The sequence below is a fragment of the Molothrus ater genome, chromosome 1 (assembly GCF_012460135.2).
Source record: "Molothrus ater isolate BHLD 08-10-18 breed brown headed cowbird chromosome 1, BPBGC_Mater_1.1, whole genome shotgun sequence".
Classification (NCBI taxonomy): Eukaryota; Metazoa; Chordata; class Aves; order Passeriformes; family Icteridae; genus Molothrus; species Molothrus ater.
In genome coordinates this window covers 24,398,010-24,425,705 of record NC_050478.2, presented here as the reverse complement: position 1 = coordinate 24,425,705, position 27,696 = coordinate 24,398,010, and the positions used below count along the sequence as shown (strand labels likewise).

Here is a 27,696-nt window from a genome sequence, read left to right as displayed (position 1 = left end):
AAACAAATCAATTTGTCTGGAAAACCTAACAAGACCTACTGCTTTAATGCCAGTGACAGCAGGAAATTCATTGTCTCATCCACTTCTGGCTGTGAAGCTCTGAGCAGGGCTATTTTATATGCTCCTATTCAGCCAACATGCAATTCTCTCAATTTGTATTTTATATTCATATTTTAGACAGGTTAATCTTTAGTATAATCCCTCTGAAATGGTTCCAGGTCACATTGAAATTGGTAGGAGTTTAGTTTTTGAGGAATGCAGTATGTAATTCAAGCTGTTAATATTCTTACTAATGGAAGAAAAGAAAGTACACTGTGGATATAATGGCCTTCTAGCAAGGCAGGTTTGCTGGGGGCAGCAGGAGGAGCTGAGCCTTGCCCTGTGCTACCTGTGGGCTGTTGGGTTTGTGGCAGGGAGCCTTACATTGCCCACTTCACTGTCCCTGTACAGTGCATTTAGTCAGGATTATTTTGGTGCAGTCATATAGCAAGGGAGCCAAATGTGGAAGTGTTTTGTGGCTGACACCCCTTTTCATCTCCGCTTCACTCTCTATGTTTTGGCAGAAAGCAGTGTTTAAGAGCAGTATCCACCCCACTTTGTGAACCAAAGGTGCATTTAGCAAAACTCCCCTCAGTTCTCTGATTTGTTGGGTTTCTGTCCTTAGTTCCCTTTTAAAAGCTATTACTCATAATTCATGTAGCTTCAGGAGAAGAGTTTCTAGAAGTGCAATTTGGAAGCAAATCCATATGCATCCATAGGCAATTAGATGATTATTAATCACATGATGATTAATGTGTTGTTGCCTCCTACAATTGAAGAACATGCCTTGCCTTCCTGCTGTGACACTGGGAGAGGACTTCTCTTGCTACTACAAAATCTAAATTTTGGCTGTATTTAACTAAAATAGATAGTTCTGGATTTCTGCTGGTCCTATTTCCTTGCCTTGAAGGATATGATTCAGACAATCATAAAAAAGACAAACCTGAACTCTTTGTCCAGCTTCTTCTTTTCTTCTTACCCTTCTGTGTATTTATGTCCTGTTCCTTAGCAAGTTTGACAGCTGCATTTTAAAAATCAATTCCTGTCCCCATACTGCCCAATATCACTCTTATAGACATTCTAGTTCTGCTGACTAAGACATTCTGAAGACAATGATAATCCTTCATTTACTAGGACACTGGAATTGAAGTTTTCTAGGGTCTCCATTGAATTATATGAGACTTTTTTTCATTTTTGAAAAAGTTTTTTCCGGAATATTTTATTGAAGATGTGAGTAAATCAGATGTGCAACATCAACTATTCCTTCATCTGCAAAATGAAGCACTGCACAGGTCTATCCAAACAATAGCAAAGAATTCAGTGTCTGGTATGTGCTGACCATGACTGCAACAGGGGAGAACTTTTTACTTCTTTCATCTTACAACTCACCAATAAACAAAAAACTGATGTTAGTTCCTTTAACATGTGCTAGCTATAGCTCTGGTCTAATTGTGAAAAGCCTGATTGATAGAGCTATCATGTTGTTCCAGAGATATTAAGGTATTTTTTATATGTAGATGACCGAGGGTTTTTTAATGAGTTTATGATTCATAAAAGCACTATTAGTGGCACAAATAATAACCATGGAAATAATTGCTACTGGTTAATCTTTCAAGACACTTCACTGCTCCCACAAAACTTCCTTTCTGGATGAGATTGCTCACATCCATTTTGTCCAGACAGTTCTTGAAGTGTCTATCTCTCTCAATTAACAGCAAGGATTCTGCACAGCTGCCAATGAATTACGTAGCTTCAAGGTTCTACAATCAGGTGAGATCATTACAATGTGATGTCACTGTTCTTCCACTTTGAATAATAAACTGTCTAAGCAGTGTCCCATCCAACCTGATAGGGTACTGACAGAGCCTAAAAAATTCATGTTTACACAGTATTCCAATAATGTCAAAGCCCAAACATCCATTTTGCCTTGCTAGTGTTGTCTTGCCTATCCTTGCAGGTGTGTATTTTTTCAGATTTTACCATATCTTCTGTTTAGCACAAAGAACCAACGCATGCCCAGGTTCATCCCCCACCTGCTACTGGGTCACTCTAGAAAAACTTGCAGTAGAACAGTGGTTGGATTGCAGCTCTGTTTCTGTATAAAAGAATAGATTTAGAAGAGATGTTTGACCTGTGTGAGTCACTAGGATGGACAGTAAAAAGCCCTTATTCCCCAGTTGTGTATTCCCACATCACAGAAAGAAATCCATGGGACATTGTCACTTTCAGAGGAGGATCAGTTTTTAGTAGGATCAGTGTTTGTCTGGCTTTAAGGAAAAGTATGAGGTGAAAGGTTTGTCTCTAGCTTACAGAGGCCACATTATACTCTGGCAGAGTGCCTGCCCAGGCACTGAAGTACAGAGATGATGGATGACATTGCCATACGTTCTCTGTAGCAGATGAACAAAAGCCGTGCACTTCGCAGGATAATCAGTGCAACGCTTGCACACCGTGTACCGTGGTAGCGTAACCATTAATCTTTCATCTGTGACTGAAAACTTTTTCCAACTAACTTTTTGATAGCATCTGGCAATGAGTAAAAGGAACATTGCTATTACTACATGGGCAGTCTGAAATTATCTCCAAGCTTCATGTAAAATAACATGTACTGTTCCTCTTGGTATTGTTCATGCACGTATTGATATTTAACAAGTCCCCCAAAACAATTATTTGAAATCCACAATAATTTTTTAAATATCCTGTGTTCTGAAGGATTTTTAATTTTTTTTTTCTGCAAGGGCACTATATAGCATGTATTTGTAGTCAGAGTAAAATAACTCAGTCTATACTATCTTTATCTTACCCATATGATCAGTTCCTTTCTTTAGGCTTTAGGAGTATGAATCTTACAAATTAATAGAACCATTAATCATCAGACTAAGAAAAGTAAGTGGGAACAATAACCACAAAAAATGAAAATGTGTATGTTCAAATGCCTATGGGCTCTGTAAAACTGTAATGACTGGAAATGCTGATAATCTAAGCATAAAACCAACCAAATTATAGAGCTAGAAAAAGCAAAAGAAATTCAAGATAGACTTTTCACACTATTTTAAAGGTCAGAATTTAAAACATGTTTTTCATAAGTCTCTGTTTCACTATCTAAGAAAACATCAAATAATTGTTTATTATTTTATAAGTTTATGATCTTATCCTGTCTTTGTTACTTGGGCAAACATTCCAGTGACTCCCATGTGGCTAATGCTCTAAAAAGGTCAAAGGAACTGGCCCAAAACTTGACGGGTGATTAGGAGGGCGCGTCTGCACCTCAGCATCCAGGGTGTCCCCAGCCAGAGTGTGAGCCTGACAGGGGGACACAGACACAGCACACGCCTGCAGCTCCAGGCACCCCACAGAGCTGTGCCCTGCTGAAGCCCCATTGTCTCCCACCACAGCAAAAGGGTGTGCAGAGGAGCACGAGCCTGGAGCACCATCCATATGGCACGCCTGTCAGGAAGGACGCCAGAGCCACCTGTGGCGAAGGAGCCAGCACCAGACACACCTGTGTAGAGGCCAAAGACATGTCAGATTATTGAAACAGAGAGCTCTGCAGCCATCTTAAATTAAACTGGACATGTGGGATCAGTGCCAAAACGTTTGTGAGGCTGCTTGTCTCTGTGCCTGCATGCTGTGCAGACTCTGAGGAGAGCAAGCAATGCTCCTGCTCTGCATGTCAGAATTCCACCAGTGGGGAGTCTGGGAGAGACTTTTCCACTCCTCTGCACAAAGAGAGCCCAGGGCTCTGGTTTATACATTACCCACTGCCCTTATCTATGCAATATTTTTAACTCGTTTAACCCTGATACTTGGCACCCTGAGCACTTCCTTCAGGCATCAGCACCTGTGGTTATTTTCTCTTCCATAAACTGCTGTCAACAGCCTCTTTAAATGGATTATTATCAGCTAAATATTGTGTCTGAATGAAGGCTGACATATACACCCTAGTGGGTGCAGTCAAAAAGGAGACAGCTAAACAAGTTTACCACCAGATGAGTCTCAAAAAAACCCCAACAAAACAGCAAGATGTATTAATGATATGTATTAATGATATTAATTACACATTTTGAAAATAATTTGGATTTTATTATGCAGACATTTTATTCCCAAACAAAGAAATCATTTTAGATGGTTTTTTAATTCATACTACACATATATTAAAATAACTATTATTGCAATTTATCATCAGAGAGGGCCTCAAAATATTGTGATGAAACTGGAAATTGGTTCCGCCATCCTGAGAGCAACCGAACTTGGTCCAACTACACCCTGTGCAACTCTTTCACCTCTGAAAAATTGAAGGTATGCTGAACTTAAAGAGGCAGTGGTTGTTTGGCAATATTTTGGGCTGGGCTAGCAATAATACATGTGAAAGAGACTAGAATAGCCCTATCTTAGCTTTATATATTGCATAAGACTTAAATAACATTGTTGTTGTGATTTCAGCTTATCCAAATTCTTTAATGAGTGCTCAAACCTCAATATTGGTTTGCTATGGGGTGGATAATTTAGTGGTAATTCATATGACAAGTTCTACAGTATTTTTTCAGATGCATTTTTAATTCCTGTGATTTTCCCTGATTGACCAACAGTTATAAAATAATCTTTTAGAGTCTCAATTTTGCTTTCTGTAACAATAATATCCCAAGATGTTGATGTCTTCTATGCAGGGCTAGTAATATTAATGTAAGTCAAAATTATTTTTCTTAAGCAAAGAATATTACCCTGTACTCACACTCTTTGAAAAAAATATTTATGAAGGTACCATTAATCCAGAAAATCTTACAAGCATGAACACATTTAACTTTTACTTTTACTGAAGTAATTCAGAGTATTTACAATAAAGAATAAAGTGTTTAATTATTAATGAATCAATATTTCCAAAATCAAGGTGCTAAACTGAAAGAGAAGAACTAAATATAAAAGCACTAAAAGAAATAAGGAGAGAGAAATCTGAGAAAAACTTTAAAAAAATTAAGTTAGGGAAGCTCATAAAAATAAATGTATTTCTCAAATGCAAGTGGAGGTCCAGGAAAATCTGATTACAGATTTGTGACAGAATAATTTGTGACTATTTGGAACAGTGGAAGGAAAATATTCAAGAACTGATTTGATTTGGGGTTTGTGTTGGAGGACCTCTTCTTATACAGCCAAAAAGAAGTATGCAGGTAACTCAGCCCAAAAGGCCTTGGAAAAGTCTGTTGGGCTAGGCAGGAGGTGAATTCTAAGAGTTTTTGCAGCATGACAAACCATCATGGCAAAATGAGGCTCATCTATGTGACAAGGCCAGAATAATAGTAACAATATGAGCTTACAGAGGTATTACGTTGAAGCACCATAAATATATAATTTTTCCAGATGTTGGCACATGTAAGGAGGCAAAAAATGTGGTTCTGTTACCTATTATCCATGCCTTCCAGAAGAAGAATTTTGAACATCATTCATGCAGAGAACAGATAGAATAAAAAGGGAAATTGTATGCAAATCATGATTTTTCCGAAATGAAAAGTTGTGGAAAATGAAGAAAGAATCTATTCTTACAGAAATGCCAAGTTAGATTATGACCTTTAAACTAAGTCTTCAGTAAACAGAAATGTGCTTCATTTGTAGACTATTTCCACTTACCTACATATAATATACTCACTTTACAGAGTCAAAGGTATTACTCAGAGAATTCTCTTCCCTCAAGTGAAGAAATCTAGAGGAACAAGGAAGAACATTTAAGTTTTCTAAATCCAGGTTAAAAAATCTGAACAAACAAAAATTGTAATGGATCATCATGTTATATAAGTCTTATGCGTCAAGGAATGGAAAAATTAGTAAAAGTGTTCATTATTTGTTTGAAGTTAACTGAAAATATCAACATGCTATACTTTTGAGACAGATCATTGGAAAAAAAAATTATAGCCAGCTCTTAAAAATGTAATGGTATATGTATTCTTTGTTAGCTGACATTTCAGTCCATTTTGATCTGCCATCATTGTTATATTTTAAGGCTTTTTAAGCATTTGGCATAGTAAATTTGCAGGATGCAATAAAAAAGCAGTTGCTGAGTCCCAGATATACAGTTACTTTAGCACCTGAGAACAGAAATTTCAATAGATTGAATAACCAAGAATCCTCCAGGGTGTACATAAACTTACATGTAACTATCTGGAGATCTTTCTTACTTCTAGATATTTCAGGCTATAGGTTGTATAAAAGATAGGTAGAAAAATATATTTTTGAACAGGTCACCTGTAAATTAAGTTCAGGCTTTAAAAATATATCCATTTAATGTCATTAAAAAACACAGCAATCATTGTAGTATGAAGTGGAACAAATGTCACATGTACACAGGTAAGCTTCCCCCACTACTCTGCATTGGAGAAAGTTGTCTCATCTTCTCCACACTCACGCCTGTCCTCTCTGGGATTGCTGGTGCTCTCAGAACAGGTTATCAAGCATTTGTGCTCACTAACAATGCAGTGGTTAGTCTTTGTGAAGGAGAACTAGGAGACCTAGTATTTTCAGTAAATATGAACAGTTTTCCACAACTTGGTGAATTGTGTTTACACTCAGATCATGTCTCTTCTGCATGGTCAAATCAGTGTAAATGTGACTCTGGTTTAAATTTGAATCAGGCCACCACCACCTAGATAAATGAATGCAGAAACTTATTTGAAAGTTGTAAAATGTCTTGAGACCAAATTACATAAGGTATGCACCTTTACTAAGAGGAATGGCTTTGCTTTCTAAATTGTTTTCATATTTGTTCTCAAGGGAAAGTTTAAAATTACTTGGAAACACCAAAAAGATGTGAGTGTCAAAACTTCAGGCTACAAAAAGCAATTCATCTAATCACTAAGAAGAGGAAAATTGCTCATGCATAGCAAAAGAAAAATTAATGAAATAGAGCTGAAAAGAGAATAAACCCAGCAGAGGAACTAAGACTTACAGTCTTTTTTTCTGGATGGGCTGCTGCCATGTTCTTGCTTTCAGAAAGGAGCAGTGGTGAAGCCTGGCATGGCGTTTTGCCTTCTTCACTCACTTCTCTGACAGATGGCTGATGCTTAAGAGCTTGGCTGAGACCAAAGTGTGACATTTAAATACCTCAACATTTGGATGCCCAGGTGCTGTCCTGCAATTTTATTTTACAACTGGCATAAAAAATATGGATCAGCCTCTCTTAGAAGTCCCTTAGTGAAAGCCCAGTTATCTGTCCATGGGTACTGGAGTCACAGCACTGTCAGAGCACTGAGTTGCCCATACCAAGATTTCACACTAATGTGAACCAGAATTTGTCTCAGAATGTGCTGTTGTTGTGTGGTGTGCATTGAGGATAATGGTCACCTCAGCTGCTGCTTTCATGACTCTGAAGGCCTTGGTCATAAGCCCCCTCTGATTTTTCCTCTCCAAAAAGGAGAATCCCAGCCTTTGTTACCACAGAAACTCAACCCCAGATATTTTAGTTGCCTTTTTACACCTTTCCTTGCTCTTCTGTGTTCGTGGGTTATGAGGACTAGAAGCACACACAAATTTAAGGTTAGTGCTGTAAGTTTCAAACATATGTTGTTGTTCTACCCTCAGTATCTTTTTGTGTTGTAATCATTATTTTGCTGGCTTTTTGGCTACCATTAGACAGTAATGTAATGATTCAGAGAATTGGCCTGGATGACTCCAAGATCTCCTTCCTGATTTTGGTTTCCAATCCTAAGTTAAGCATTGCGTAGACAGGATTTAGACCACTTGCCCTAGGTCTATTAGCCGTATTAAAGCGGTATTAAAGCTCATAAGATATCTTCTTGTGCCCTCAGTTAAATGAGGCCCTTTGTGAGTACATCACTATTATCTGGAAGTATCACCTGGAAATTTAGAAGTTTTTTTTGAACCAGCTCATTGACAAATACATTAAACAAAAACTCAGCCCTAATATGAGTCCTGAGGGTAGTTAAATACTGACTCATCTCCTAAAGTGACCATTAAGGTTTTGATTGCTGTTGTTTAAGCTGTTTTGACCCCATAAAAGTTTTCTACCAGTCCAGCAGCAATGTCTTTTATTGAATTTATTTTTTTTTTTGCATATGTGTGAAAACTTGTCACAGGCACATTAAAAATCTAAATGTATGACGTCTGCTGCACTATCCTAGAGCTTGGGAAAGTTAGTGACACAGTGTGAGCAGGGATCTCACCAGTTACTTCAATATATCAGGAATAGATCTGCATATGTAAGAAAAATTTATCTTTAGATCATGAGTCATGCTATTTAATAGATTGCTGATATTAAATATATATAGAAAAAGAATATTTGAAAGAAAAATAAATAAAAAATGGGAGGTTGATTTTGTAGATTCTTCCTTAATGAGAAAACAAATGAAGTGCCTGCAAATTGTTCATGCTTGCCTTTTCTTTTTGTTAAATTGCAGATGGCGTTCATACTTTACTATATGGCAATCGTTGGTCATGCTTTGTCTATAACATCCCTGTTGATTTCCTTGGCAATTTTCTTCTATTTCAAGTAAGTGCTTCTTACAGACACTCTCTCTTCTTTCCCTGAGGCATCTCAACCAAAGGAAATCTTGGAAGTTGTCATGGCAGTGAGAAGCAGCTCTTCTGAGTGTCTTTTTATACAATCCTGATAAAGAAGTCTGAGCACAGGCTCCTCTCACCAATGGGACCTCTCCCAGTGGAGTGTAGACCATGTTGTTGTGTTTGTCAGGACTGGTGTGAAAAGTGCAGCCCATGGGGAAATGGTGCAACTGGGGATGCAGTAAGGCCTCTCATTTACCTATTGCCTTATGCTCCTCAGGAACATGTCCAGAGCTTGCCAAGTGCTATGACTGGGGCATGGGGCAGTGAGTGGGAGCTCCAAGCTCCTGAAGAGCAGGACTACCTGCATCTGAGGCTGAAGGACTGAGCTATTGAGCTGAGTAGGTGCTTACAGGATGCAGCCCTAATAGTGAACCTGGCACTAGAGTGCAGACTGTTATCCTCATTGAAAGAAAAAGAGGATGCTGCTGTTTCAGAATTTTAAAGGAGACTGATATTCACCTGAAGTACTATAGCTACTGTATGGGAGCTTAACTAGAGCGTTTCAATCTTGTTCTTTTGTGAACCTGTCCACTGTCAATTAGATGCCTCTGCCTCAACTGCCAAACAGGAAGAGTAGTAAAAGATCAAGTCCACAACATCACCACCACCAAGAATAAGACTAGGAAACACAGGAAAATTAAATGGTTGGACTTTTCATAGATTATAAGATCCTGTAAGATTGCAAACACCAAATAGGTGGATCCAAATACAGGCTGTGAATTCTGGTAATTTCCAAAGAGTGTCTATGAGAAAGCATCTTAATCAGCTACAGAGATAGCTAGAAACTCTGCTAAATGAACTGATGCATTCCCTTCCCATCAAAGCTGATAAATAGCACAAAACCATAGCCACAGTAATGCTTTGAGAAAACTGGAAAGAGCACAGTTTTATCTTATTTGGAATCCCATATCCTGGTTTGAGTTCTTTGAGACAATAAAGACGGGATCTGGTCAAATTAGGTATGCTAAATGGACCAGCAAGGTGACTCCTTGCAGCAAGCAAGGCAGGGTCAGCCTGTCTGACTCACTCTGAGCTCTGAGTCATGAGCAACACATAATCTTGACTGGTCCCAGGCTGCACTGAAAGACTGGTCTTTGCAGCAGCCTACCAGACACTAAAACACCTCCTCCTCTCTTCCCTCCTCCGCTTCTCCTTCCCCTCCATGACTAAGCCATGACACAAAGGTTACAGGGAGAAGAGAGAAAGGAATTAAACCAAAGTTCTTCATAATGGGAAGTCAAAGAGAAAACCAAACTACACCATAGGAAAGTGAGAATGAAGGTATGTGCGAGCAGAGCTCATGTAACCTTCAGCTGTTTTCTATCATCTGGCTATGACAGCAATAGATTATTTGACCTTCAACTGAAGGGAAGCTGTCAATCAGACAGTCCATCACATAGCAAGAGATGATTTCAGGACTGCATAATAGCCTTTGACTTTAGAGGCAGTTTGCACAGATTGCAGTTTCCCACATATAAGTTTTCTCTGGCAGATATTTATTTTCAGTTCACTTTTGAGTATCAAGATTCATAATGATCTGGTAACACAGATGTTGAAGTACTTTCAGAAGGGAATAGTGAATCAGCAGTGATGAGCATCACTAAGCAATGCTAACTCATAACAGGAGAAAGTATAAATAGAGTGTCTAACAGATTCATGTATTGTCACCTTATTGTACGATTACTATACTTGCAGAGTGAGACCCCAGTATCTTATTAAATAAAACACAAAATAAAGAGGTACTCCTACCTCCAAATCACTTCCAATTGAATTCTTAAAACAAAGACATTTGTATAAAGACAGATGGGGAGTAAAACAAATTTATATTTGCCAGAATAAGAGATGGTGTGTTATGAATGCACCGGCAGTCTAATTGCTGCCAAGGCTTTTAAAAGGAGTTGAGGGGTAATGGATGGAAGAACATTTTGTGAAATTTTTGAGGAGTTTTCCTCAGGGGCAAGGGAGGACATGGTACAAATAATTTGATATAAATGGTACAAATGGTACATGGTACAGATGAAAATAATTTGACACCTAAACATTTGGGGAGGAGAGGAAAATAAGTTTCTAGGCATGAAAATCAATATTCTCAGTATTTATACATGAGAAAAATGACAGATTCACAAAGCAGGTCTATGAGGAAAACATTCTAATTGTAATAGGGAAGTAGAGATAGCATGACTAAAGTAAGGGTGACTGTGACTAGGTAAGAGAATCTGTCTGAAAAAGGAAATGTAGAAGACAGAATCAATGTGATTCTGTCACAGGGGAGACAAGAAAACATAGGAGACTGACACTCTAAAGAGACAATGGATAGAGGCTGGGAGACACAAAAAGCTCACGAGTTTTAGACACAGATAACCAGCTTAGTTATGCCTTCTTGCATACTGATTTATCAGAATCAGTATCACACAGAATCACAGAATAAGTTGGGTTGGAAGGGACCCTCAAGGATCACCAATTCTAACTCCTGGCCCTGCATAGCACCATTCCCAAGAGTCACACCATGTGCCCAAGAGTGAAGCACAGGACAATACAGAAAGATGGTGGGGACAATGCCAAGGAGCCTCCAAAAACATCACAAAGGAATGATTAATAACACAAAAAGGGCCAGGAAGAGAGCTAAAACGGGTCAGAGAAAGAGAAGATTGCAAAGGATTATCAAAACCAGCAAGGGTTTGGTTCCACTTTCTCCTCTTGGTGTGGACCAAGTCAGGCAAGTGTTGATGCCATCATGATGGCAAACACTGAAGGTCAAATTAGAAAGTGAGGGTATGGAAATAAACACTAATGCTGCAGGTGGATCTTTAACATGAGAGCTGTAATCAAGGAAAAAGGGGAATGCTGGGGAAAAAGGAGGAGAAAATAAAACTAAGAGAGGAAGGCAGGCAGGGAAAGAAGTCTGGGCAGCACACAAAGACAACAAGTACTGAAGGACAGTCCAATTGAATAAATGAATAAAACCGCCAAAAGTCAAGTAGAGCAGTGAGGAAGGACAGGAATGGGAGTTAAGACACACCTACCTGGCTGAGATTATCACAAAAGACTCCCTGTACCAGAAACCACATAGAAAGGCACCTCAAGAGACAAGGGTCTGCATTTCTGTGGCCAGGAGCTGATGATTGTTCCCAGTAATAAGGAATTTTTTTATTTCTTGGGAACAGAACTGATGTCACACCATTCCTGTTCCCAGGGCTGTGAAAGAAAGACAGTGATAAGCATGTTATAGTGTCCCCAAAAAAGTGGGGTTAAGTGGCATAGTCAAAGTATTGTGATGGAGAAAGGAAGACATCATCTATTGTGATGGAGAAATAAGAGAAAGGAGAAAGAAACCCGAGCTTAGAAGCAGAAAAGGAATATCAAGACTAGATTTGTGAGATTTGTGATGGGGACAGATACAGGTGGAGTAAGCACAAGAACATAGTGTAGCAAAAATAGCTCCAAAGAATGGTCTGTTTTTTCCAATATTGTGTCCTACAGTGAATCATACTGAAAGTTCATGAATCCAGCCCTGTATCTGGTGCTCAGTGTTTGCCAATAGCTGATGCTAAAGGAGGGCTATAAAATCAGGGCCAAGTGTATAGACATACTCTCATTCCTAACCACCAGAATATGCATCTCATAGACATCCTGAACCAAAGATGGTGACTTGATAAATAAGGAGGTCTAAAGAAGTGATAAGCATTGCTGGATGCTGATAACCATAACCAGAAAGATGAGCTCAAGCTAAAGGTAGAACTCCATGCAATGACTTGGAAAGTAGGTATAAAGAAAACAAAGAACAAATGGCAGTCGACCAAGGGGCTAAAGAAGGGAAAAAAAATCAAGCAAGCAAGGCAAATAAGTAGAAAAGAGTTCAACTGGCTAGATTAGCTCTCTCTTTTTGAAGAGAGTGCACTCTGCAGTGGCCTTCACATGCAGAGGAAAAGAAAGCCGCAGCCTGTGCTCCATTCCAGACTGCAAAAGACTCCTAGTGCTGAGCTTACCCCAGTAAGGCAGCAGTATTTCTTAGCTGTTATTTACCCAGCAGTTTTGCCACCTTGCTCTCAGTGATCACTGGACAGCACAGCATTATCTAACAGCTCCATGACTGCCTTTCTGCCATCACCCTCTGTCAGCCTGGCGCTATACTCTGGGGCATGGAGAGCTGCAGGGGCCTTTCCTCTGCCTCAGGGATGGAGGAGGAGGTGACATGAGGATTTGCGTATGAATTAGAAATGGGAGATTGTTCAAGTCTGAATCTGCAGTCATGATTTGGTTTCATGAGAATTCTGAAAACTTCTCTTGTGAAACTGTGCTACTCACAATAGCATCAATCCTACCTTCCTCAAAACCAGTGATTTAAAGAGATTTCTTCTCCTTCTGAGAAGGAAAACAACCTCCTCTGGTTTGGGATCTCAGCTGGAGTTAGAAATATGCAGGATACCAACCCAAATCCCCCTGTAATTTAAGGAGATTCCTGCCCAAATTCCCATCCTGTCTCACTACTAATTCCTGAAGTAGAAAATAATTTTTATCTGAGTATTTGAGAAATTGAGTCTCCAGGGAACAGTTACTTATAAAGCAGTATTCCTGATATTCATTCCTTGCATCATGCACATCCGAAAATTCTCAGGGTTCTGCTTTACCACTTAATATCTCAATTACCATGAATTAAGGAAAGGCATCAAGAGCTAAGAATGTAGCTGGATTGGTCTTTAGAATATGGTCTAAAAAGCATGTGGTGCTAAACAGGTGTAAAAACAAACCCAAAAATTTTTCAGAGGTTATGGCCGCAATGCAAGGCTTGTATTTTCCAATTATGCCTTGCCAAAGGACATTCTTGAGAGACTGTTGCCAGAAAGAGCTTGTTAAAGTGACATCAGAGGAAAAATACTAATTTATGACATGTGTTACATATTTTTCAGGAGCCTCAGCTGTCAAAGGATAACACTGCATAAGAATTTGTTCTTTTCCTATGTGCTGAACTCCATGTTTACAATTGCCCACCTCATTGCTGTCGTCCCTAACCCAGGCCTTGTAAAAAGGGACCCTGTAAGTACTGCATGACTCCTCTCCATCCTAACACCAAGTAAAATCACTATGGCCCTGCCAAAACCTAGAATTCCCATTCCTCAGCTAATGATAGCCATCTGGGAAAACACACACAGAGGGTGCAGATTCTGAGAATTTCACTCAAAATTGCTCAGATCCTTCACCAAGCAATAAAAAATCTTTGAACCTTGTATAAGCCCCAGACTTGCTCCAGCCAGCCCATCCATACAAGTATGTGCCAGACCTCCAATGCTCCCAGCAATAACTACCTGATGATTCCCATCAAAGCCCCTGAGGTGATAGATGCCTTTGGTGACTACTCGTTCTTCTTCACAAAGCACACACTGGGGAGGGACAGGATGGAAAGAGAGATAGCTTATTCCAATACAACACACAGAAAGGTCTATTTGCTGCATTTTTTAACTTGGGAGGCAGCAAATCAAAGCATTAGTTACCTACCTTCACAGCTCTTAGGTAGTGATACAAATTGTGCCAGCCCCTCAGCTGGTAAATATATATAGCAGATCTCAGTCATCCAGCTCTGATCTTGCTCCCTAACCCAGCCATTACATTGAGCTCAGTCCTTACAGCAGCCCCAGCCAATGTGAAATTAATGAAAATGTGCTAAGTTTCATTTTAACACTAATCAGCTTGTAGTCTAATAAGATTAGTCAATTATAATTCAACCATTTATCTGCCTCTAATTTCATGAAAGGAATTAAGTATTAGCACCTGATATTATCTTATCACATGTGTGTCTCTCAAATGTGTGCTGATTAAGTAAGTTAATTAAAGCAGAAAATATATAGCCTAAAGAAGACATCACCAGTTTCAGAACATCACCATCATCAGAAACCATCTGGAGATTAAAAAATAGAAGAGCAGAAGAATAATTTAAAAATCACACATTTTGTTTCTCCTCGTTGCATAGCATCATGTGTAGATAGCCTGTGCAAGAGGTGGAATGAAAATACACTTGATTTTTGAAGATAAAAAGCTGGCAGGTGATATCAGGCACCTAAATTGAAGTAAAATCATTACCTCAGGGTTAAGAATGATACTTTCTGACAGCACAGATAAATTCTCTGGAACTGTTTAAACTGTTGAGGGCATGGGAAGGAGTCTTGTGTTTTAAGATTTCATAAAAAAACAATTGTTTAACAAAACTATTTGACTAACAAAGGCACTGTCTAGTGTTTTTTGGCCTGATCTTTACCGGAAGTGAAATCTCAACACCAGTGAAGTCAATGAAAAAGCTCTCAGAGGTTCCCATAGAGCCACGTAGCCACAGAACAGGTTCCAGCCCACTGAGCATCACATGATGATGTCCCCAGCCTCCATCACTATGGCACAAACAGCATAAAAGTGACTCCAGTGGTTGTCTTTGGAGGCCACAGAGCCCCAAAGCGGTGCAGAGGCTCATGTACCTCACTCAGCTCTCAGGTCCCTGCTCAGAATATGAAGAGGAGCCTAAATGCTCAATATAGTCATGGAAATGACCCAAACAGTGACCCAAACAGTCCTGTTAACAGAACTGGCTGCAGTTATTGACTAAGTAGATGTTTTGATGAACAAAGCCATTGCTTTGCAGTTTCTTCTTCCAAACCAAATTTGCATGTCTTTGACCCAGGAGTGAAAGGCTGTCTACAGACAAGGTACAAAACTTGGGACCAGAAGATCTGGGGTCTCTCATTTTTGTCCCACCATCAAGTACAGGATGAGGGTACAGTCACTGCTTGATCTTGCCTCAAATTCTAGATTTTCCTCCCACAAAACAAATAAAAAAAGAAAAAGGAGGTGAGGTGACCTGCTAATATGTTCAAAGTCTCCCAGCCTTACTAGAAAATGTATTCTGTTACCTTAGTAACATAATAAAATTTTAGGTTTGTGATTGGGAAAAGAAAACTAACAGACAGGAGCACATTTTTAACATATGATGAAATTACAGAAAATCTCTATACAGAGTATATAAAAACTTAGAGGATTTATGTTTAAAATGCTAAAAAAAATTTCCAGAAATTCCCATAATATTTTTATGCTGATGCCTATTATCAGAGCAAATGAAAGTTCTAGAGCTTGGGTTTTTTCTACTCCTACTGCACCCTTTGCCTTAATAAGTCCATTTGAAGATTACTGCTCCTGACTTCCTCTAGTTTGCTGCACTTATTCACTTTCTACATGCATGTCTTTGGAGCTTCACAGATTCCTGAATGTATGGCTCTCACCCTTTGTATATACAGAAATACTGAAATGTGTAGATTGAATTTCAAGCAGTCCTGGATATCACTCAGATAACAGCCATATAGTGAGAAGAAGTTGCTGGTATTTATTCTGCAAAATAATAAATGTGTTTCCACTCCAATAGTTCCTGCTTTTTTTTCCTACCTAAAGTTTCACAATAGTTTTTAAACGTGAAATGCCATGGGAAAATACTTTCAGTGATTCATAATTTATGAGGATATCAACAAATCCATATAATTTTGAAAGAAGAAAGGACAATCTCTTAAATAACAAGGAGAAAAGTCAGGAGGAGCAAGAGAGGAAATTCTTTCCTAACTCCAAGACAGCCCCATTCTCCCTGTGACCCAGGGAGAAATGACATGAGACAATCCAAAGCATCATTTACTTGAGGACAGTCTGTACCACATCCTCCTCACACTGCTGCTAAGAGTTAAATCCTTTGATGATTATTCTGCTCATGTAAAATGGTAAGTCAAGCCACTTTTATAATAATCTTAACTTGCTTATTTACTTCATGTTTTCTGGTTATACAATTTTCTCTCTCTCTGTTTCTCTTTCTGTCGGATTAATCTGGATCTGAAACCATGGAAAAAAAGGATCTGAGTCCAGGTGGCCATGAAAGAAATGAAGAAGCAATGGACAAGGTTCAAAGACATTTAAACAAAAATAAATAGGACACGTGTATGAACACTTATTTACATATACTGAAAATTTTCACTGTTTTATCTGAGCTAGGAACTGCATTAATTATGCTATTACTGGAACCGCATTCATAGGAAGAGATATCATCTATCACCTTCCTAAATGAGACTGACCCACAGCAGAAGGGTGATCTGTGGACAGCACATTATATTCTTCAATAAAACCTTTTAAATAGAAATAAAAGTCTTGCTGCCAAATCTCTCAATACAGTCTTACACATTAGATCTGTAATTTTCATTTTCTGTATTCCACAAGAGTAGTCATTTTAATACTCATACTGATGGAAGTAAAAGGAATCGACAGCTAATGCCTGAAGGGGCAGCTCTGCCAATGAGAAACTGAGCAATTCATCAGCTCCATATAAATATGGGCATCATATTAATATGCTTTTAGGTGGGGATAAGTTTGGTCACAAATTAGTAATTTGTCTCAGACATTAGAACTTCTTCCACAAAGGATTTCAGAGATCTTACTGTATTTTTTTTCTATTTCACACTCTAGTAGAAATACCTGTTCTCTTCTTTCTGCAGGTTCTTCTGTAACCTCTTCACCTTTTATGTGGTGGTTTCACCCTTGCTTCTGCCATTGTATGGTGGGAAATTTTGTATTTCTATTGCAGTTGTATAGAGGCCATGGCAAGGGCCAGTGCTCCCCTAGTAGTTCCTAGCAGCCCTGTGTGGGGTCTCATGTTTGGCCATGCCATGGCAGAGAGTAAGGACACAGCATCCATTCAGGCACACTCCAATCCCACTGTCAAGTCCCATCTCGTTGCCACACAGCTTCTTTAGGCCTTAATGTATAAACAATCTGTACACCCTCTTATGTGGGTTCAGTAGCAGACCTGGTATGCAAGAACCCAAAGCATTAAATTCTGTTTAATTACACACAGCATGATTTCATTTCCTTCTGGCAGCATCTGTAACTAACTCAGCCCTTGAACATGAGGGGTGAGAGGATGGGGGCTGTTTTTCCCTCCATGTGTAGATGTAGATACATTTTAAAGGTCTTGAGCTAGTTTACCACCCTAGCTGATGGTGCAACATGCGCTCAGTGTCTCTGGCAGGAGCACATAGTCCCCTTCCCTTTGCAAGCATTTCACTAAGCTTGCTGACACTGTGGGCATGAGCTGGGATGACAAGGGGCACTTGGTTATCTATACTGCCCAAAACCCATCTCCTGGAACAAGCAGGCCTTCTAAGCACTAAGATCTTCTAAGCATCTTACTGCTTTCAGCATTATTAGTTAGACCAAGAGAGCACAAAGGCTGGTGCCCACTAACATTAAAATTTTAAAGCAAGGCCATAGTAGTAGCAATACTAAAATTTCTAACTTTCTTGTGGACTCTAGAACACTATAAATAATCTCTCCATTTACAAATTAAAGTGAAAACCACAACTTCCCAATTGTGCTAGGTTTTCCTTCCTACCACAATTACAGCAAAACTGAAGAAACAAAACACCGAGCTGTGTGGACAGATGACAAGTATAAAAGAATAGTTACTGTGATTTAAAGGGTTCCAAAATTGGTATTCACCTGCTCCCAAAGGAATAGAGAGGCAATGTAAGATAAGAAAGCAAAGATTTGCAGAATTTTGGGAAAAATGTCAATTTGGGTATTTTTTACCAGACAAATGTTATCTTCTCACCTCTTCCTGCTTTCATTTTCTGCTGATCTAGCCTGGCAGAGAATGGAGTATTTAAAACATTTTTTATCAAATGTGATGCTCATAAATTATACCAGTGAGGACAAATGGTAAAACTGCTGCTCCATGTGACTTATTTTCCTTAGTTGTTCCAGCAGTCCCCCTCATGGAGCAGACCTCCCTGGAAACAGCAAAGGTGGAGATCCACAAGGGAAAGGAGCACTTCAATCTTCTGAGTAGTTTCATGTATTGTATTTGGGGTAGGGCTTCAGGAGGTGCCATTCTTGTTAAATAATTTGATTCTTTTTTTCATGTGACTATTTCCACAGCTTTTCTGTCACTGTCAAAGCCTCTCTAAAGTCTTTTATCTTAGTACATCTATTCCTCCATCCTGCTTCCATTAGATTACTTATACTCAGCACCCATTTTAGCCACCAAGAGGTGACACAGAGCCTGGGCATTTGTAAAATCAATAGAATGAGAGTAAGAAGAGGAAGATTTGGCACTAATGTTGCAAGTTAGAGAGAAGTTATCCCCACTAAGAAGAATTTCTGAATTGAACAAAGCACCACATCACATTGCTGAGGTTCACAGATGTGGTGGATGAGTCCACGAGATGCAAGCAAGCACAGTTCCAATGTTCATGTGTCTGCAGAGGGGTGACCACAGAAATCACAGGGAAAGGAAATTCCTACTCTATCTATCTGTGCCCTCATCAACAAAGAAAAGGAGAAATGATAGCTTTCATGTAGCCCAATCCAAAGATTTTCATGTCAAAATAACTCAGACTCTATCAGATCCTGTGTATGGCCTCTTATTTAGGAACCTGAGTACCATTTCCTCCAGAAATGTGTTTCCAGAAAGAACCTTGTAATGCAAAATGCCCAGAAGCTGAAGGCATCAAATCCCAGAGCTCATTCCCAAGTTTTCTTCCGCATCTTTTCTGCTCAGGTGAGGTAGACCTGCAGTCAAATACGCAGTACAGGTCCAAAGTTGAGATGCAAATATCTGTGAAAAGTCAGATTTAACCTGTCATTCTGCCTGGTCATTACACATCTGCAGCATCTCTGGACCCTGAAGCTCTGCCATTGTGGCAGTGAGAAGTGAGCACTCTTAGCATAGTTGTTCCCAAAATCAGCAGCATCCCAGTTCTTGCTGTCATTTTTTTGTTGAGCCACTGTGGAAAGCACACACTTTTGCTTTATGCAAAATGAGTGAATCCATTCCAGATTTGCTGAAATTCATGATGTGTCTCCAGAACTGCTGCTCAAGGAAGGTGTGCTTACTTTACCCTCAGATCTGAGCTGTAGCAGTCTCCAAAAGGCTATTCGTATTCCACAGTATGGAATTGTGTTTGACTTAGATGCCTTTCTGTGGCTTTTTTAATTTTTCCTTCTGATCTTCCTAATAGATAGGAGAGATGACAAAGTGAAGATGATGTAAAAATTTGAGATAGTACCTGGGCAACCAAGGGTTTCTGTCAATTGCACTGTCTCCAATGCGTCTGAGACTGGAAGTTAAATAGATAATAATATGCCATTAGTCCCTAGGCATAGAAAATGTCAAGTAGCCACTCCTTAAATGTCAGATCAACAAGTGCAGATGCTAACAGTTCCCTTTTGATGGATTCTGTGTTATACTGCATGGACATGGCATACCCTAATGAACTTCTGTTTTACACAAGGCCTTCCACATTCATAGAACATTTAAGCAGCTCAGGTGTTGATATTTCTCTGTGAATATAAAACAACCATATCTAGAAACATTCAGGGTGTCTCTCCAAGTTTTCCTTGCAGTATGCCTTTAAAAGGGTCAAACTGAAATGTGAGAAATTTGAGTATGAATTGCCTAAAAATATTTTTCAAAATCCCTCAAAACTTTGTATTCTTCAAAAAAGAATTCCCCTCAGAGGGACAGTACCATAATGTTTCCAAAACACAATACTCTCCCTGATACCATGCTGCCACAGCTACTTTCCTCACTGGGATTTGTCTAATTAAATGGCAGTGCTTCCTGTAGAGCTGTGTCTCAATCTGAGACAATTTACCTCACTCTAAAGCAGGTGGCTAAAACAGGTCAGATGAATTAAATGCACAGTGCTCATTCCTCTCCAGGGACACCATCATCCTGCTCATCTATACCATGAAGTCAGACGTGCCCTTCAATGACTGCTGTGCAGACCAGCAGAATTGCCCATTTTCAGCCATGTCCCTGCAACCCTGTGCTTCTTGAAAGTATCTAAGACCAAACAGAAGTAGCCTGAACCAGAAGAGAAAAAAAAAAAGAAAGAACATCAAAGTGCCTTTACAGAGACAGTCAAACATGTGGAATGAGGGTATGGAAGAAGAAACAGTAATGACTTTCAGTCATGACAGTAATGATTTTCAGTAGGAGTTAAACATCAAGAAGCTTGGGTTAGTCATGCACATGACCTTTAAATTTAGTTGGCAGAATGAGCTATTGGCCAATAATAGGTCAGTTGTTTGGATAATTGAACTCCTTTGCTCACCATCTCACTGCTGAGTGGCTTGTGCTTTCATATACCCAATTGACTGACTTTTCTGGCATCCCCTTGGCCCAACATCCTTTGAAGGGTTGGCAGATCTACCCAGCGGCAGGTCACCCCAGGAAAGACCCTGGAGCAGCATCTGAGTACATCCAGAGAATTAAAACACTCGTAAACATTTAGGGTCAGACACATCTTACATTTGGACACCTGTTTTGCAGACATGTACAGCTGACCTAGTCACCCCAAGCTAAAGATAGACAAAGTTACATTCAGGGTGCTATCCATCTAGCTTATTTTAGATATATCCTTTAGAACAAGGTAATTTTTACTGTAATCTCCATCATCTCTATCATTATCTTTTGATTACAGGAGAGACAAATTTGTTGTCTATATTTAGTATCATAAATCCCAGTTGTATCATTAGAAAATTCCTGGAGCATTTAACTGAATCATGAGTGGATATATCCATTTCATCAGTGTACCTAGTCCCCAGGAAATGCTTTTGTAGGTCTAGATCTTACACCTCAAACATAAGGTAGGTGTACTTGACTGTTAGATATACTCCATGCAAACTTAAACTACCCTGGCTCAGGGCTCAATGCCCAGAGCTCAGCCATGCCTGGATGCAGATTTGAGTAACCTCTGCCTTGTCCTGTCCTCCTGTACCTGGCAGCTCTTGCTCAGGTGTCATGGTAGAGGACAGGTGCCTGGAATAGCAGGAGCTCTTAACCCTTTCTGTCAGGGATTGCCTCCCTCCACTGGGAGAAGGTGGCAGCAGATCCTCTCCAAATGAACAGCAGGTTGCACTGTCTTGTGCTATTTTTTTACGCAGCCCTGCCTTTGTTTTCTCTCCCTCGTTGCTGGCCTATCTGGTCCCCTCCATCAGCCAGGCTCATCTCTACAATGGCTCCCTGAAAAATTGCCTCAGTCTGGCAACACCACTCAGAAAACAAGCTGATAAAACCCCCTGGGAATGGTGAGGCTGTTTTGCTTTGCCTCACACCTGTGTCACACTTGCCATCCTGCAGGTGAGGAGCCAGTGGCCACTGCACACTGAGGCAGGGCCTGATGTGCTCTGAGAACCCCTCTGGCCCTGCAGAGATCCAAACTATTGCTACAGCAGCCAAGACTCAGGTATGTGCAGATGTAGCCTCATTAATTCCTGTCCAGAATGTGTAAATCTGGGCTGGCTGCTTTGCTATAGCATGGACATGGACACACACGCTGTTAAGAATATCCCCTGTTGTTTAATTTCATATTTTGCTGTCTTGTAACAAAAAACCTGGGAGCTCTCTGAGAACTGTGTACATTTCATTCTGTAAATTGTTTAAAAGTATATTAAAATGTTAATCTTCTTCCAAACCCCAGTACGCCAGGTTTCTGACTGGAACACAGTTTAATGGATGACTCATTGCAGATACATTTTATAATGGTGTGATGTTCTGATAGCCAGTGATTTACAGCTACAATACTTAGCACAGTCTTGCTTTGGAAAAAACTTTTATGGCTTATTTGTGTAACATATGGATACTTGGAATTTAAGAATGTTTTCTGAGAATAGTGTTCTAATAGTGAGGGAAAAAACCACCATTTTTTAAGGCAGAGCAGTAATCAAACTTGAAGCTACTCCTTTAAAATGCTAAGTTTAGAATGTTTGAGAATATATTGTATTGCCTTCAAACTGAATTTGAATAAATCATATCTGGTCTCCATGGCAAGCTGTAATCTCTCTGAGGAGGGTCCTTTGCTGCCATGCACTGGGGAGGTTTCCCAGAGGTGAAGAGGAACGAGGATAGTAAGGTCAAATATTATTTCCCTTTAAACAAAGAAGTGTACAGCTGTAGTGATGGCTCATATAGCTGGCTTGGTTTAAAATTGATAACCCTGGCTGGCCTCCTCTCAGCAATTTATTTGAAATGTCGGTGGGAGGCATTTCAATAGATAGTGAGCTTTGGAGAAGAAACATTTCATTATGCAAGCTGAGGGGCTTTCCCATACTTGCTTTCCATAGGGCAGGCTCTCTGGAGTTGATAAGTACTGATGTAAAACAGAGATCTCCCAGGCTGCCACCCTGAGCTCCTTTACCCAGGAGAGCACTGCAGGAATGGGCACACATGGGAATCTGTGTGACTTTACTGTGCCAAAACAGAGTCAAGCCTTTTGCTCTGACTGAATTACTAGGACAACCTTCCTCAAACAATTAGCAGGTTTATTTCATATTAAATTTTGTTATTATCCATGAAAGTGGAGTTTTGGGGTTTATGCAGTTCAAGAGTTTTTACCAGACTCGCCCCAATGAGGGTAAGTGGTACAGTTTTCTGTCCAAAAGCTATTAACCAATAACCAAGGAGAGCCTTAACAGAGAAATGACAAGCACATGTGATGAGAGGCTGCCGGATTAGCTGAGGAGAGCACTATGCCAATTACATTATTGTGCAATTGCAGGGTCCTTCATAGGCAGATGGACCTTTGGGACTCCTTTGGCAGGACTGGAACATTAAAAGTGTTTATAACATGCCAGTATGCCCTGCAAAACATCATAGACACCGTTTCTATCTCTTTCTTGTAAAAGGAGAGTAAATTGTTTTATTTCTCCTCTGGGAAATATTCCAGAATCCTTTTGAAGTGCTTTTGTTGCATATTGCAGCTGTGGTGTTTACAAGATTTCCATAACTCTCTGCAAGATTTGCAAGGGAGAGGAATATGACTGACTGTATTCCTATTGACCCCTTTTGCCCCTGAGTAATTAGGCCATGATCATTGCAGTCATTGGGGGTTGCTTTTATGAGGAAGGAAAATCAGCAGTAATGGACTCTTTTTTTTCTTGGATGCTGTCCTGCAGATCTGTAGAGAACTTTTCTCAGTTTCTGTGCCCATCAATGCAGTGCAAACACATGGTCAGAGGCAGCCTCCTTGCTCGCAGACTGGGTTTCTTTCCATACTGCATTCTGCCAAAAGAGGTTCATTCTTGACCGTCCTTCCAGAAGCACAAAAAGTTCTGCTTTTTTGAGGCTGACTTTGAGGGCTGGTAATTTTTTCCTGATAATTTTCCCACACTTACCCTTGCTATAGCCATCAACAGAACAGTGCAGGACAGTGCTGTCTGTTTCCAGGCTGTCAAAAAGTGGGATATTTGTTATTCCTTTGTTCAGGAGACTAACCTGAGCAACAGCTATGGGGCTGCACTATAAAGGACCTGCTATTTCCTCCCAGCCTGTGCTGCTCATGAACTAAAACCCACTAGCTTCAGTCACCTGCACACCAGGTTGCAGACTGAAAAGCTCATGACTTTTAACTCCCCTTGAGAGTGTGAAGGTGCTGAAATAATCTTTTCCTGGATTTCACGGCGCTGCATATTGTACAAAACATAGCAAGGACAGAGCCTCTGTCTCAAAGAACTTACAACATAACTTTTGTCTTCAGCAGAAAACAAACTTCCTGCACATGTTTTTATCTCAAAGTTGACAGTCATAAAATCCTAGATCTTGGAATGGTTTGGTTGGAAGAGACCCTAAAGATTATCCAATTCCAACAGCTCTGCCGTCGGCAGAGACACCTTCCCTTAGACCAGGTTCCTTAGAGCCCCAGTCAGCGTGGTCTTGAACACTTGCACAAACAGAGAGTCTACAACCCCTCTGGGCACCCTGTTTGAGTGTCTCACCACCCTTATAGTAAAAATACTAGTCTTTATAAATTATAGATATCAGTCTTTATAGATTATAGTAAAGGCTTATAAATTATAGTAAAGAAAACAATCAGTTACAGAAGCAAATCTTCCACCTGTGCAATGCAAGATATCATCTTGCAGTTTTATTTTACTTGTTTCTGTAAAATTAAATGCTATATAAAACTTACTATTTTTGATATTTTCTCAATTAAGATTAATATACTCCAAGGTGTTGGTTGCATTTGTTGTGTTTTATTTTTACCAATCCAATTCTTATCAGTAAAAAGTTCTCTTCTACTGAAAAATCTCTTTTACTTGCTCTGAATGAAGAAAAACAGTTTCTTTATTGTAGGAAAGTATTTCCATTGCATCACTTAGCTATAGCTAAAACACACTGCATTAGTTACCTCATCCAAAGCAGACCGATTCTTGTTTCCCTTTGAATAATATGAATATAACATCTTATCTCAATGCACTGTTGTGTTTAAACTCCTTATAATAACTTGTTCAGATAAATTCTCAAATTAATGTGATGTGTGTGAAAGTATTAGTCATAATAATCCTTTATTCTTTGCCAAGGGTTTTCTTACTTCTCTAACTTTTTACATCAGAAGTTATTAAGTTCCTCAAGTCATTTGTTGTCTGCATGTCCATTGTTCTAAAGGATAAGTAAAATATTTCAGTTTTGAAGCCACAAGTCATAGTTCAGATGGAGGGTACACAAAAGAAAGAAATGTTGGGAAATGAAGCAAATGGAACTTAGCACTACAGCTGTCAGCAAATGTTTTTCTATGATTGCATTTGTTTGAGCTACAGATACAAGTTCCAGAAAAGACTGGCTTGGTTCTAGTGGAAGGTGTGTTCAGTCAGTCTCTGCTCAGAGGGCTGGTGAGCAGTGCATACAGAGAAGGGGCAAAGAGGAGCAAGGATCCTCCATAGCCACCTTCCTTTCAGTTGGGCAGTATGAAACAGGGAAGAATTAAGTCAAAATGACACACTTGAGAAGTACCACAGATTTTATTGCAGAACTCACCATCTGTGCTCATCTCCTCCTCTAGTTGTTCCTAGAGCGCAGGTGTCTGGATGGAATGCTGGGATAATTTGGCCCTGGGAAGAGCAGGACCAGCCCATGTGCATTACGCAGGCACCCTGAGTCACTCCCACTAGAGCCATGAGGAAAACGATGCCTTGAGCTCTCAGGTGGCCCCTCTGACCTGCAGGTCCTCCTTGGAGACCTCCACAAGAGGACACAGTGCTAGCCCAGCCCAAACCTCAGACACAGAAAACTGCTCTGATGGCTCAGGAAGTTTGCTTGCATTTTAGAGGCCCAGGTGTCTGGCTGATGCCAGGGAGGGCACCTGAATCTGTGTGCAGACTGAGGGAAGTGCCCGTCAGGCAAGGCAGCCCTTGTAGGGATGGGTGGTCAATAAGGGGAGAAGGGATAAAGGAAAGCCACCAGCTAGGAGGCTGCATTGAGTGTGGGCTAGGAAACAAGACAATAAACATATTGACCCAGATCTCTGAAAAACAGTCCAGGGATGATATAAGAGCCTTAATTAACCCACAGAAAATAAGGAGCAAATACATCTTCACTTATCATTTGTTTTGGTGGTGGTGGTAGTGGTGGTTGGCTCGGTTGGGTTGGGTGCAGTATACAACCCTTTTTGGACACACTTTTAAGAACTGTTCAGCCACAGTATGGAAAAAAAGATGTAATAGTCTGTTCTGTCCTGCATGGTGAGAAGAAAACATGAATTGCTAGAAAATAAAAAACAGTTCACACTAATCTTGTCAGAACTCTATATCCTAACCTATCAATAAACCTATATTTTCATGAACACCAACCTGCACTGCAAATTTTGAAACAGAATGAAATGCACATGTTTGGGCAATTATGAATTGGGAACAGAAGGTGGTGGACTGGAAACTGAGAAGATTTTCTGAATCAGAGGCGCAGTCCAGACAAATGGAAAACATGCAGTCCCCTATCTGCTGAACTGCAAAAGTGTCTCTTGAAGGAGACAAGTGAATACTAATGACATCTTGTGCAGCGCAGGTAGTCAGCTTGGAAAACATCTGCAGAAGTTAAGGGAAATAGTTATTCTCCTGTGGCCACAGATGGTGACTGTTACTTTGCTATCACTGCTATGACCTCCGATTTCCAGACAGCATGTGGTGCTCCCCAGAAGCAGTGGGTCTCTGTCAGCACAGCAATGCCTGACACTCCTCCTGGCCCTCCTGCGTTGTGGTGACCAGGAAGTCCAGGTGGAGGACCTCACTGCTGTCCCTAAGAAAGCAAATGGACATGAGACCCATTCAGAAGAGGAGCAGCATTTCCCTCACCAGCTGGCACTTCTGTAGCGGACACAACATGGTTCCCTCCACCATCTGCCCACTGATTCCCAGAAATGTGTAGCCACAATCCCTTCTCAAGGTCTCTGTCTGCAGCCTCGTCTGAACCATGCATGGGAACCACTACACCAGCTCCATTTAGCTCCACATGTCAATTTGTTATTTCATCAAAATAGAGCAAAGCTGTTGCCTCACAAAGTGGCAATGACAGTATCCCTGCTACCCTACAAAAAGAATCTCTGCTGCCACAAAAGCTCGCACTTTCCAAAACAATTCATTCAGAGCTGGGGGCTGTTTAAAGTGTAAATGACTTTGACTTAGAAGACAGTCCTGAAAAAATTTAGAAAAGCTTGATCAAAAGCAAGTCATCGAAATTGGAGCTCAATGTTAGTCTTTTTCGCAGCCCTCCTTTGACCTGTAGAACAAGTGGCCAGATTACTGAGTTTTTAAGGAAATATTTAAATTTTGGTATTTTAGGAGTGCTGTTATCATAATTCTCTTCTACTTTGTAAGGACTTTAATTTGTTTTAATTTAATTTCCAGAATCACAGAATCACTAGGTTTGAAGATCGTTGAGTCCAACCCATGCCCTAACACCTCAACTAAACCATGGCACTTCTTTTAAACACATCCAGGGATTGTGACTCCAGCACCTCCCTGAGCAGACAATTCCAGTACTTTATCATTCTTTCTGTAAAAAACTTTTTCCTAATATCCAACCTATATTTCCCTTGACACAGCTTGAGACTGTGTTCTCTCATTCTGTCAGTTGCTGCCTGGAGAAAGAGGCCAACCCCACCTGACCCCAACCACCTTTCAGGGAGTTATAGAGAGTGATAAGGTCACCCCAAGCCTCCTTTTCTCTAGGCTAATTTAATTTAATTTAATTCATTTAATTTAATTTAATTCCATTAGTTCATCTCATTTATTAAAGTTTGAAAT

At 40.0% G+C, this 27,696-nt stretch overlaps 1 protein-coding gene across 4 annotated transcripts in view; it reads left to right on the top strand.

Moving 5' to 3' along the window:
* The window catches only part of CALCR (calcitonin receptor), a 161,009-nt gene that overhangs the window by 108,129 nt on the left and 25,184 nt on the right, over positions 1–27,696 (top strand). For 3 of the 4 annotated variants that reach the window (XM_036400211.2, XM_036400235.2, XM_036400227.2), the window contains exons 5-8: positions 4,226–4,338; positions 8,442–8,533; positions 13,515–13,641; positions 16,479–16,526. In XM_036400211.2, the coding sequence (XP_036256104.1) occupies positions 4,226–4,338; positions 8,442–8,533; positions 13,515–13,641; positions 16,479–16,526 (380 nt within the window). The remainder of the gene's footprint in view (positions 1–4,225; positions 4,339–8,441; positions 8,534–13,514; positions 13,642–16,478; positions 16,527–27,696) is intronic. The other variant, XM_036400219.2, reaches the window with a different exon arrangement.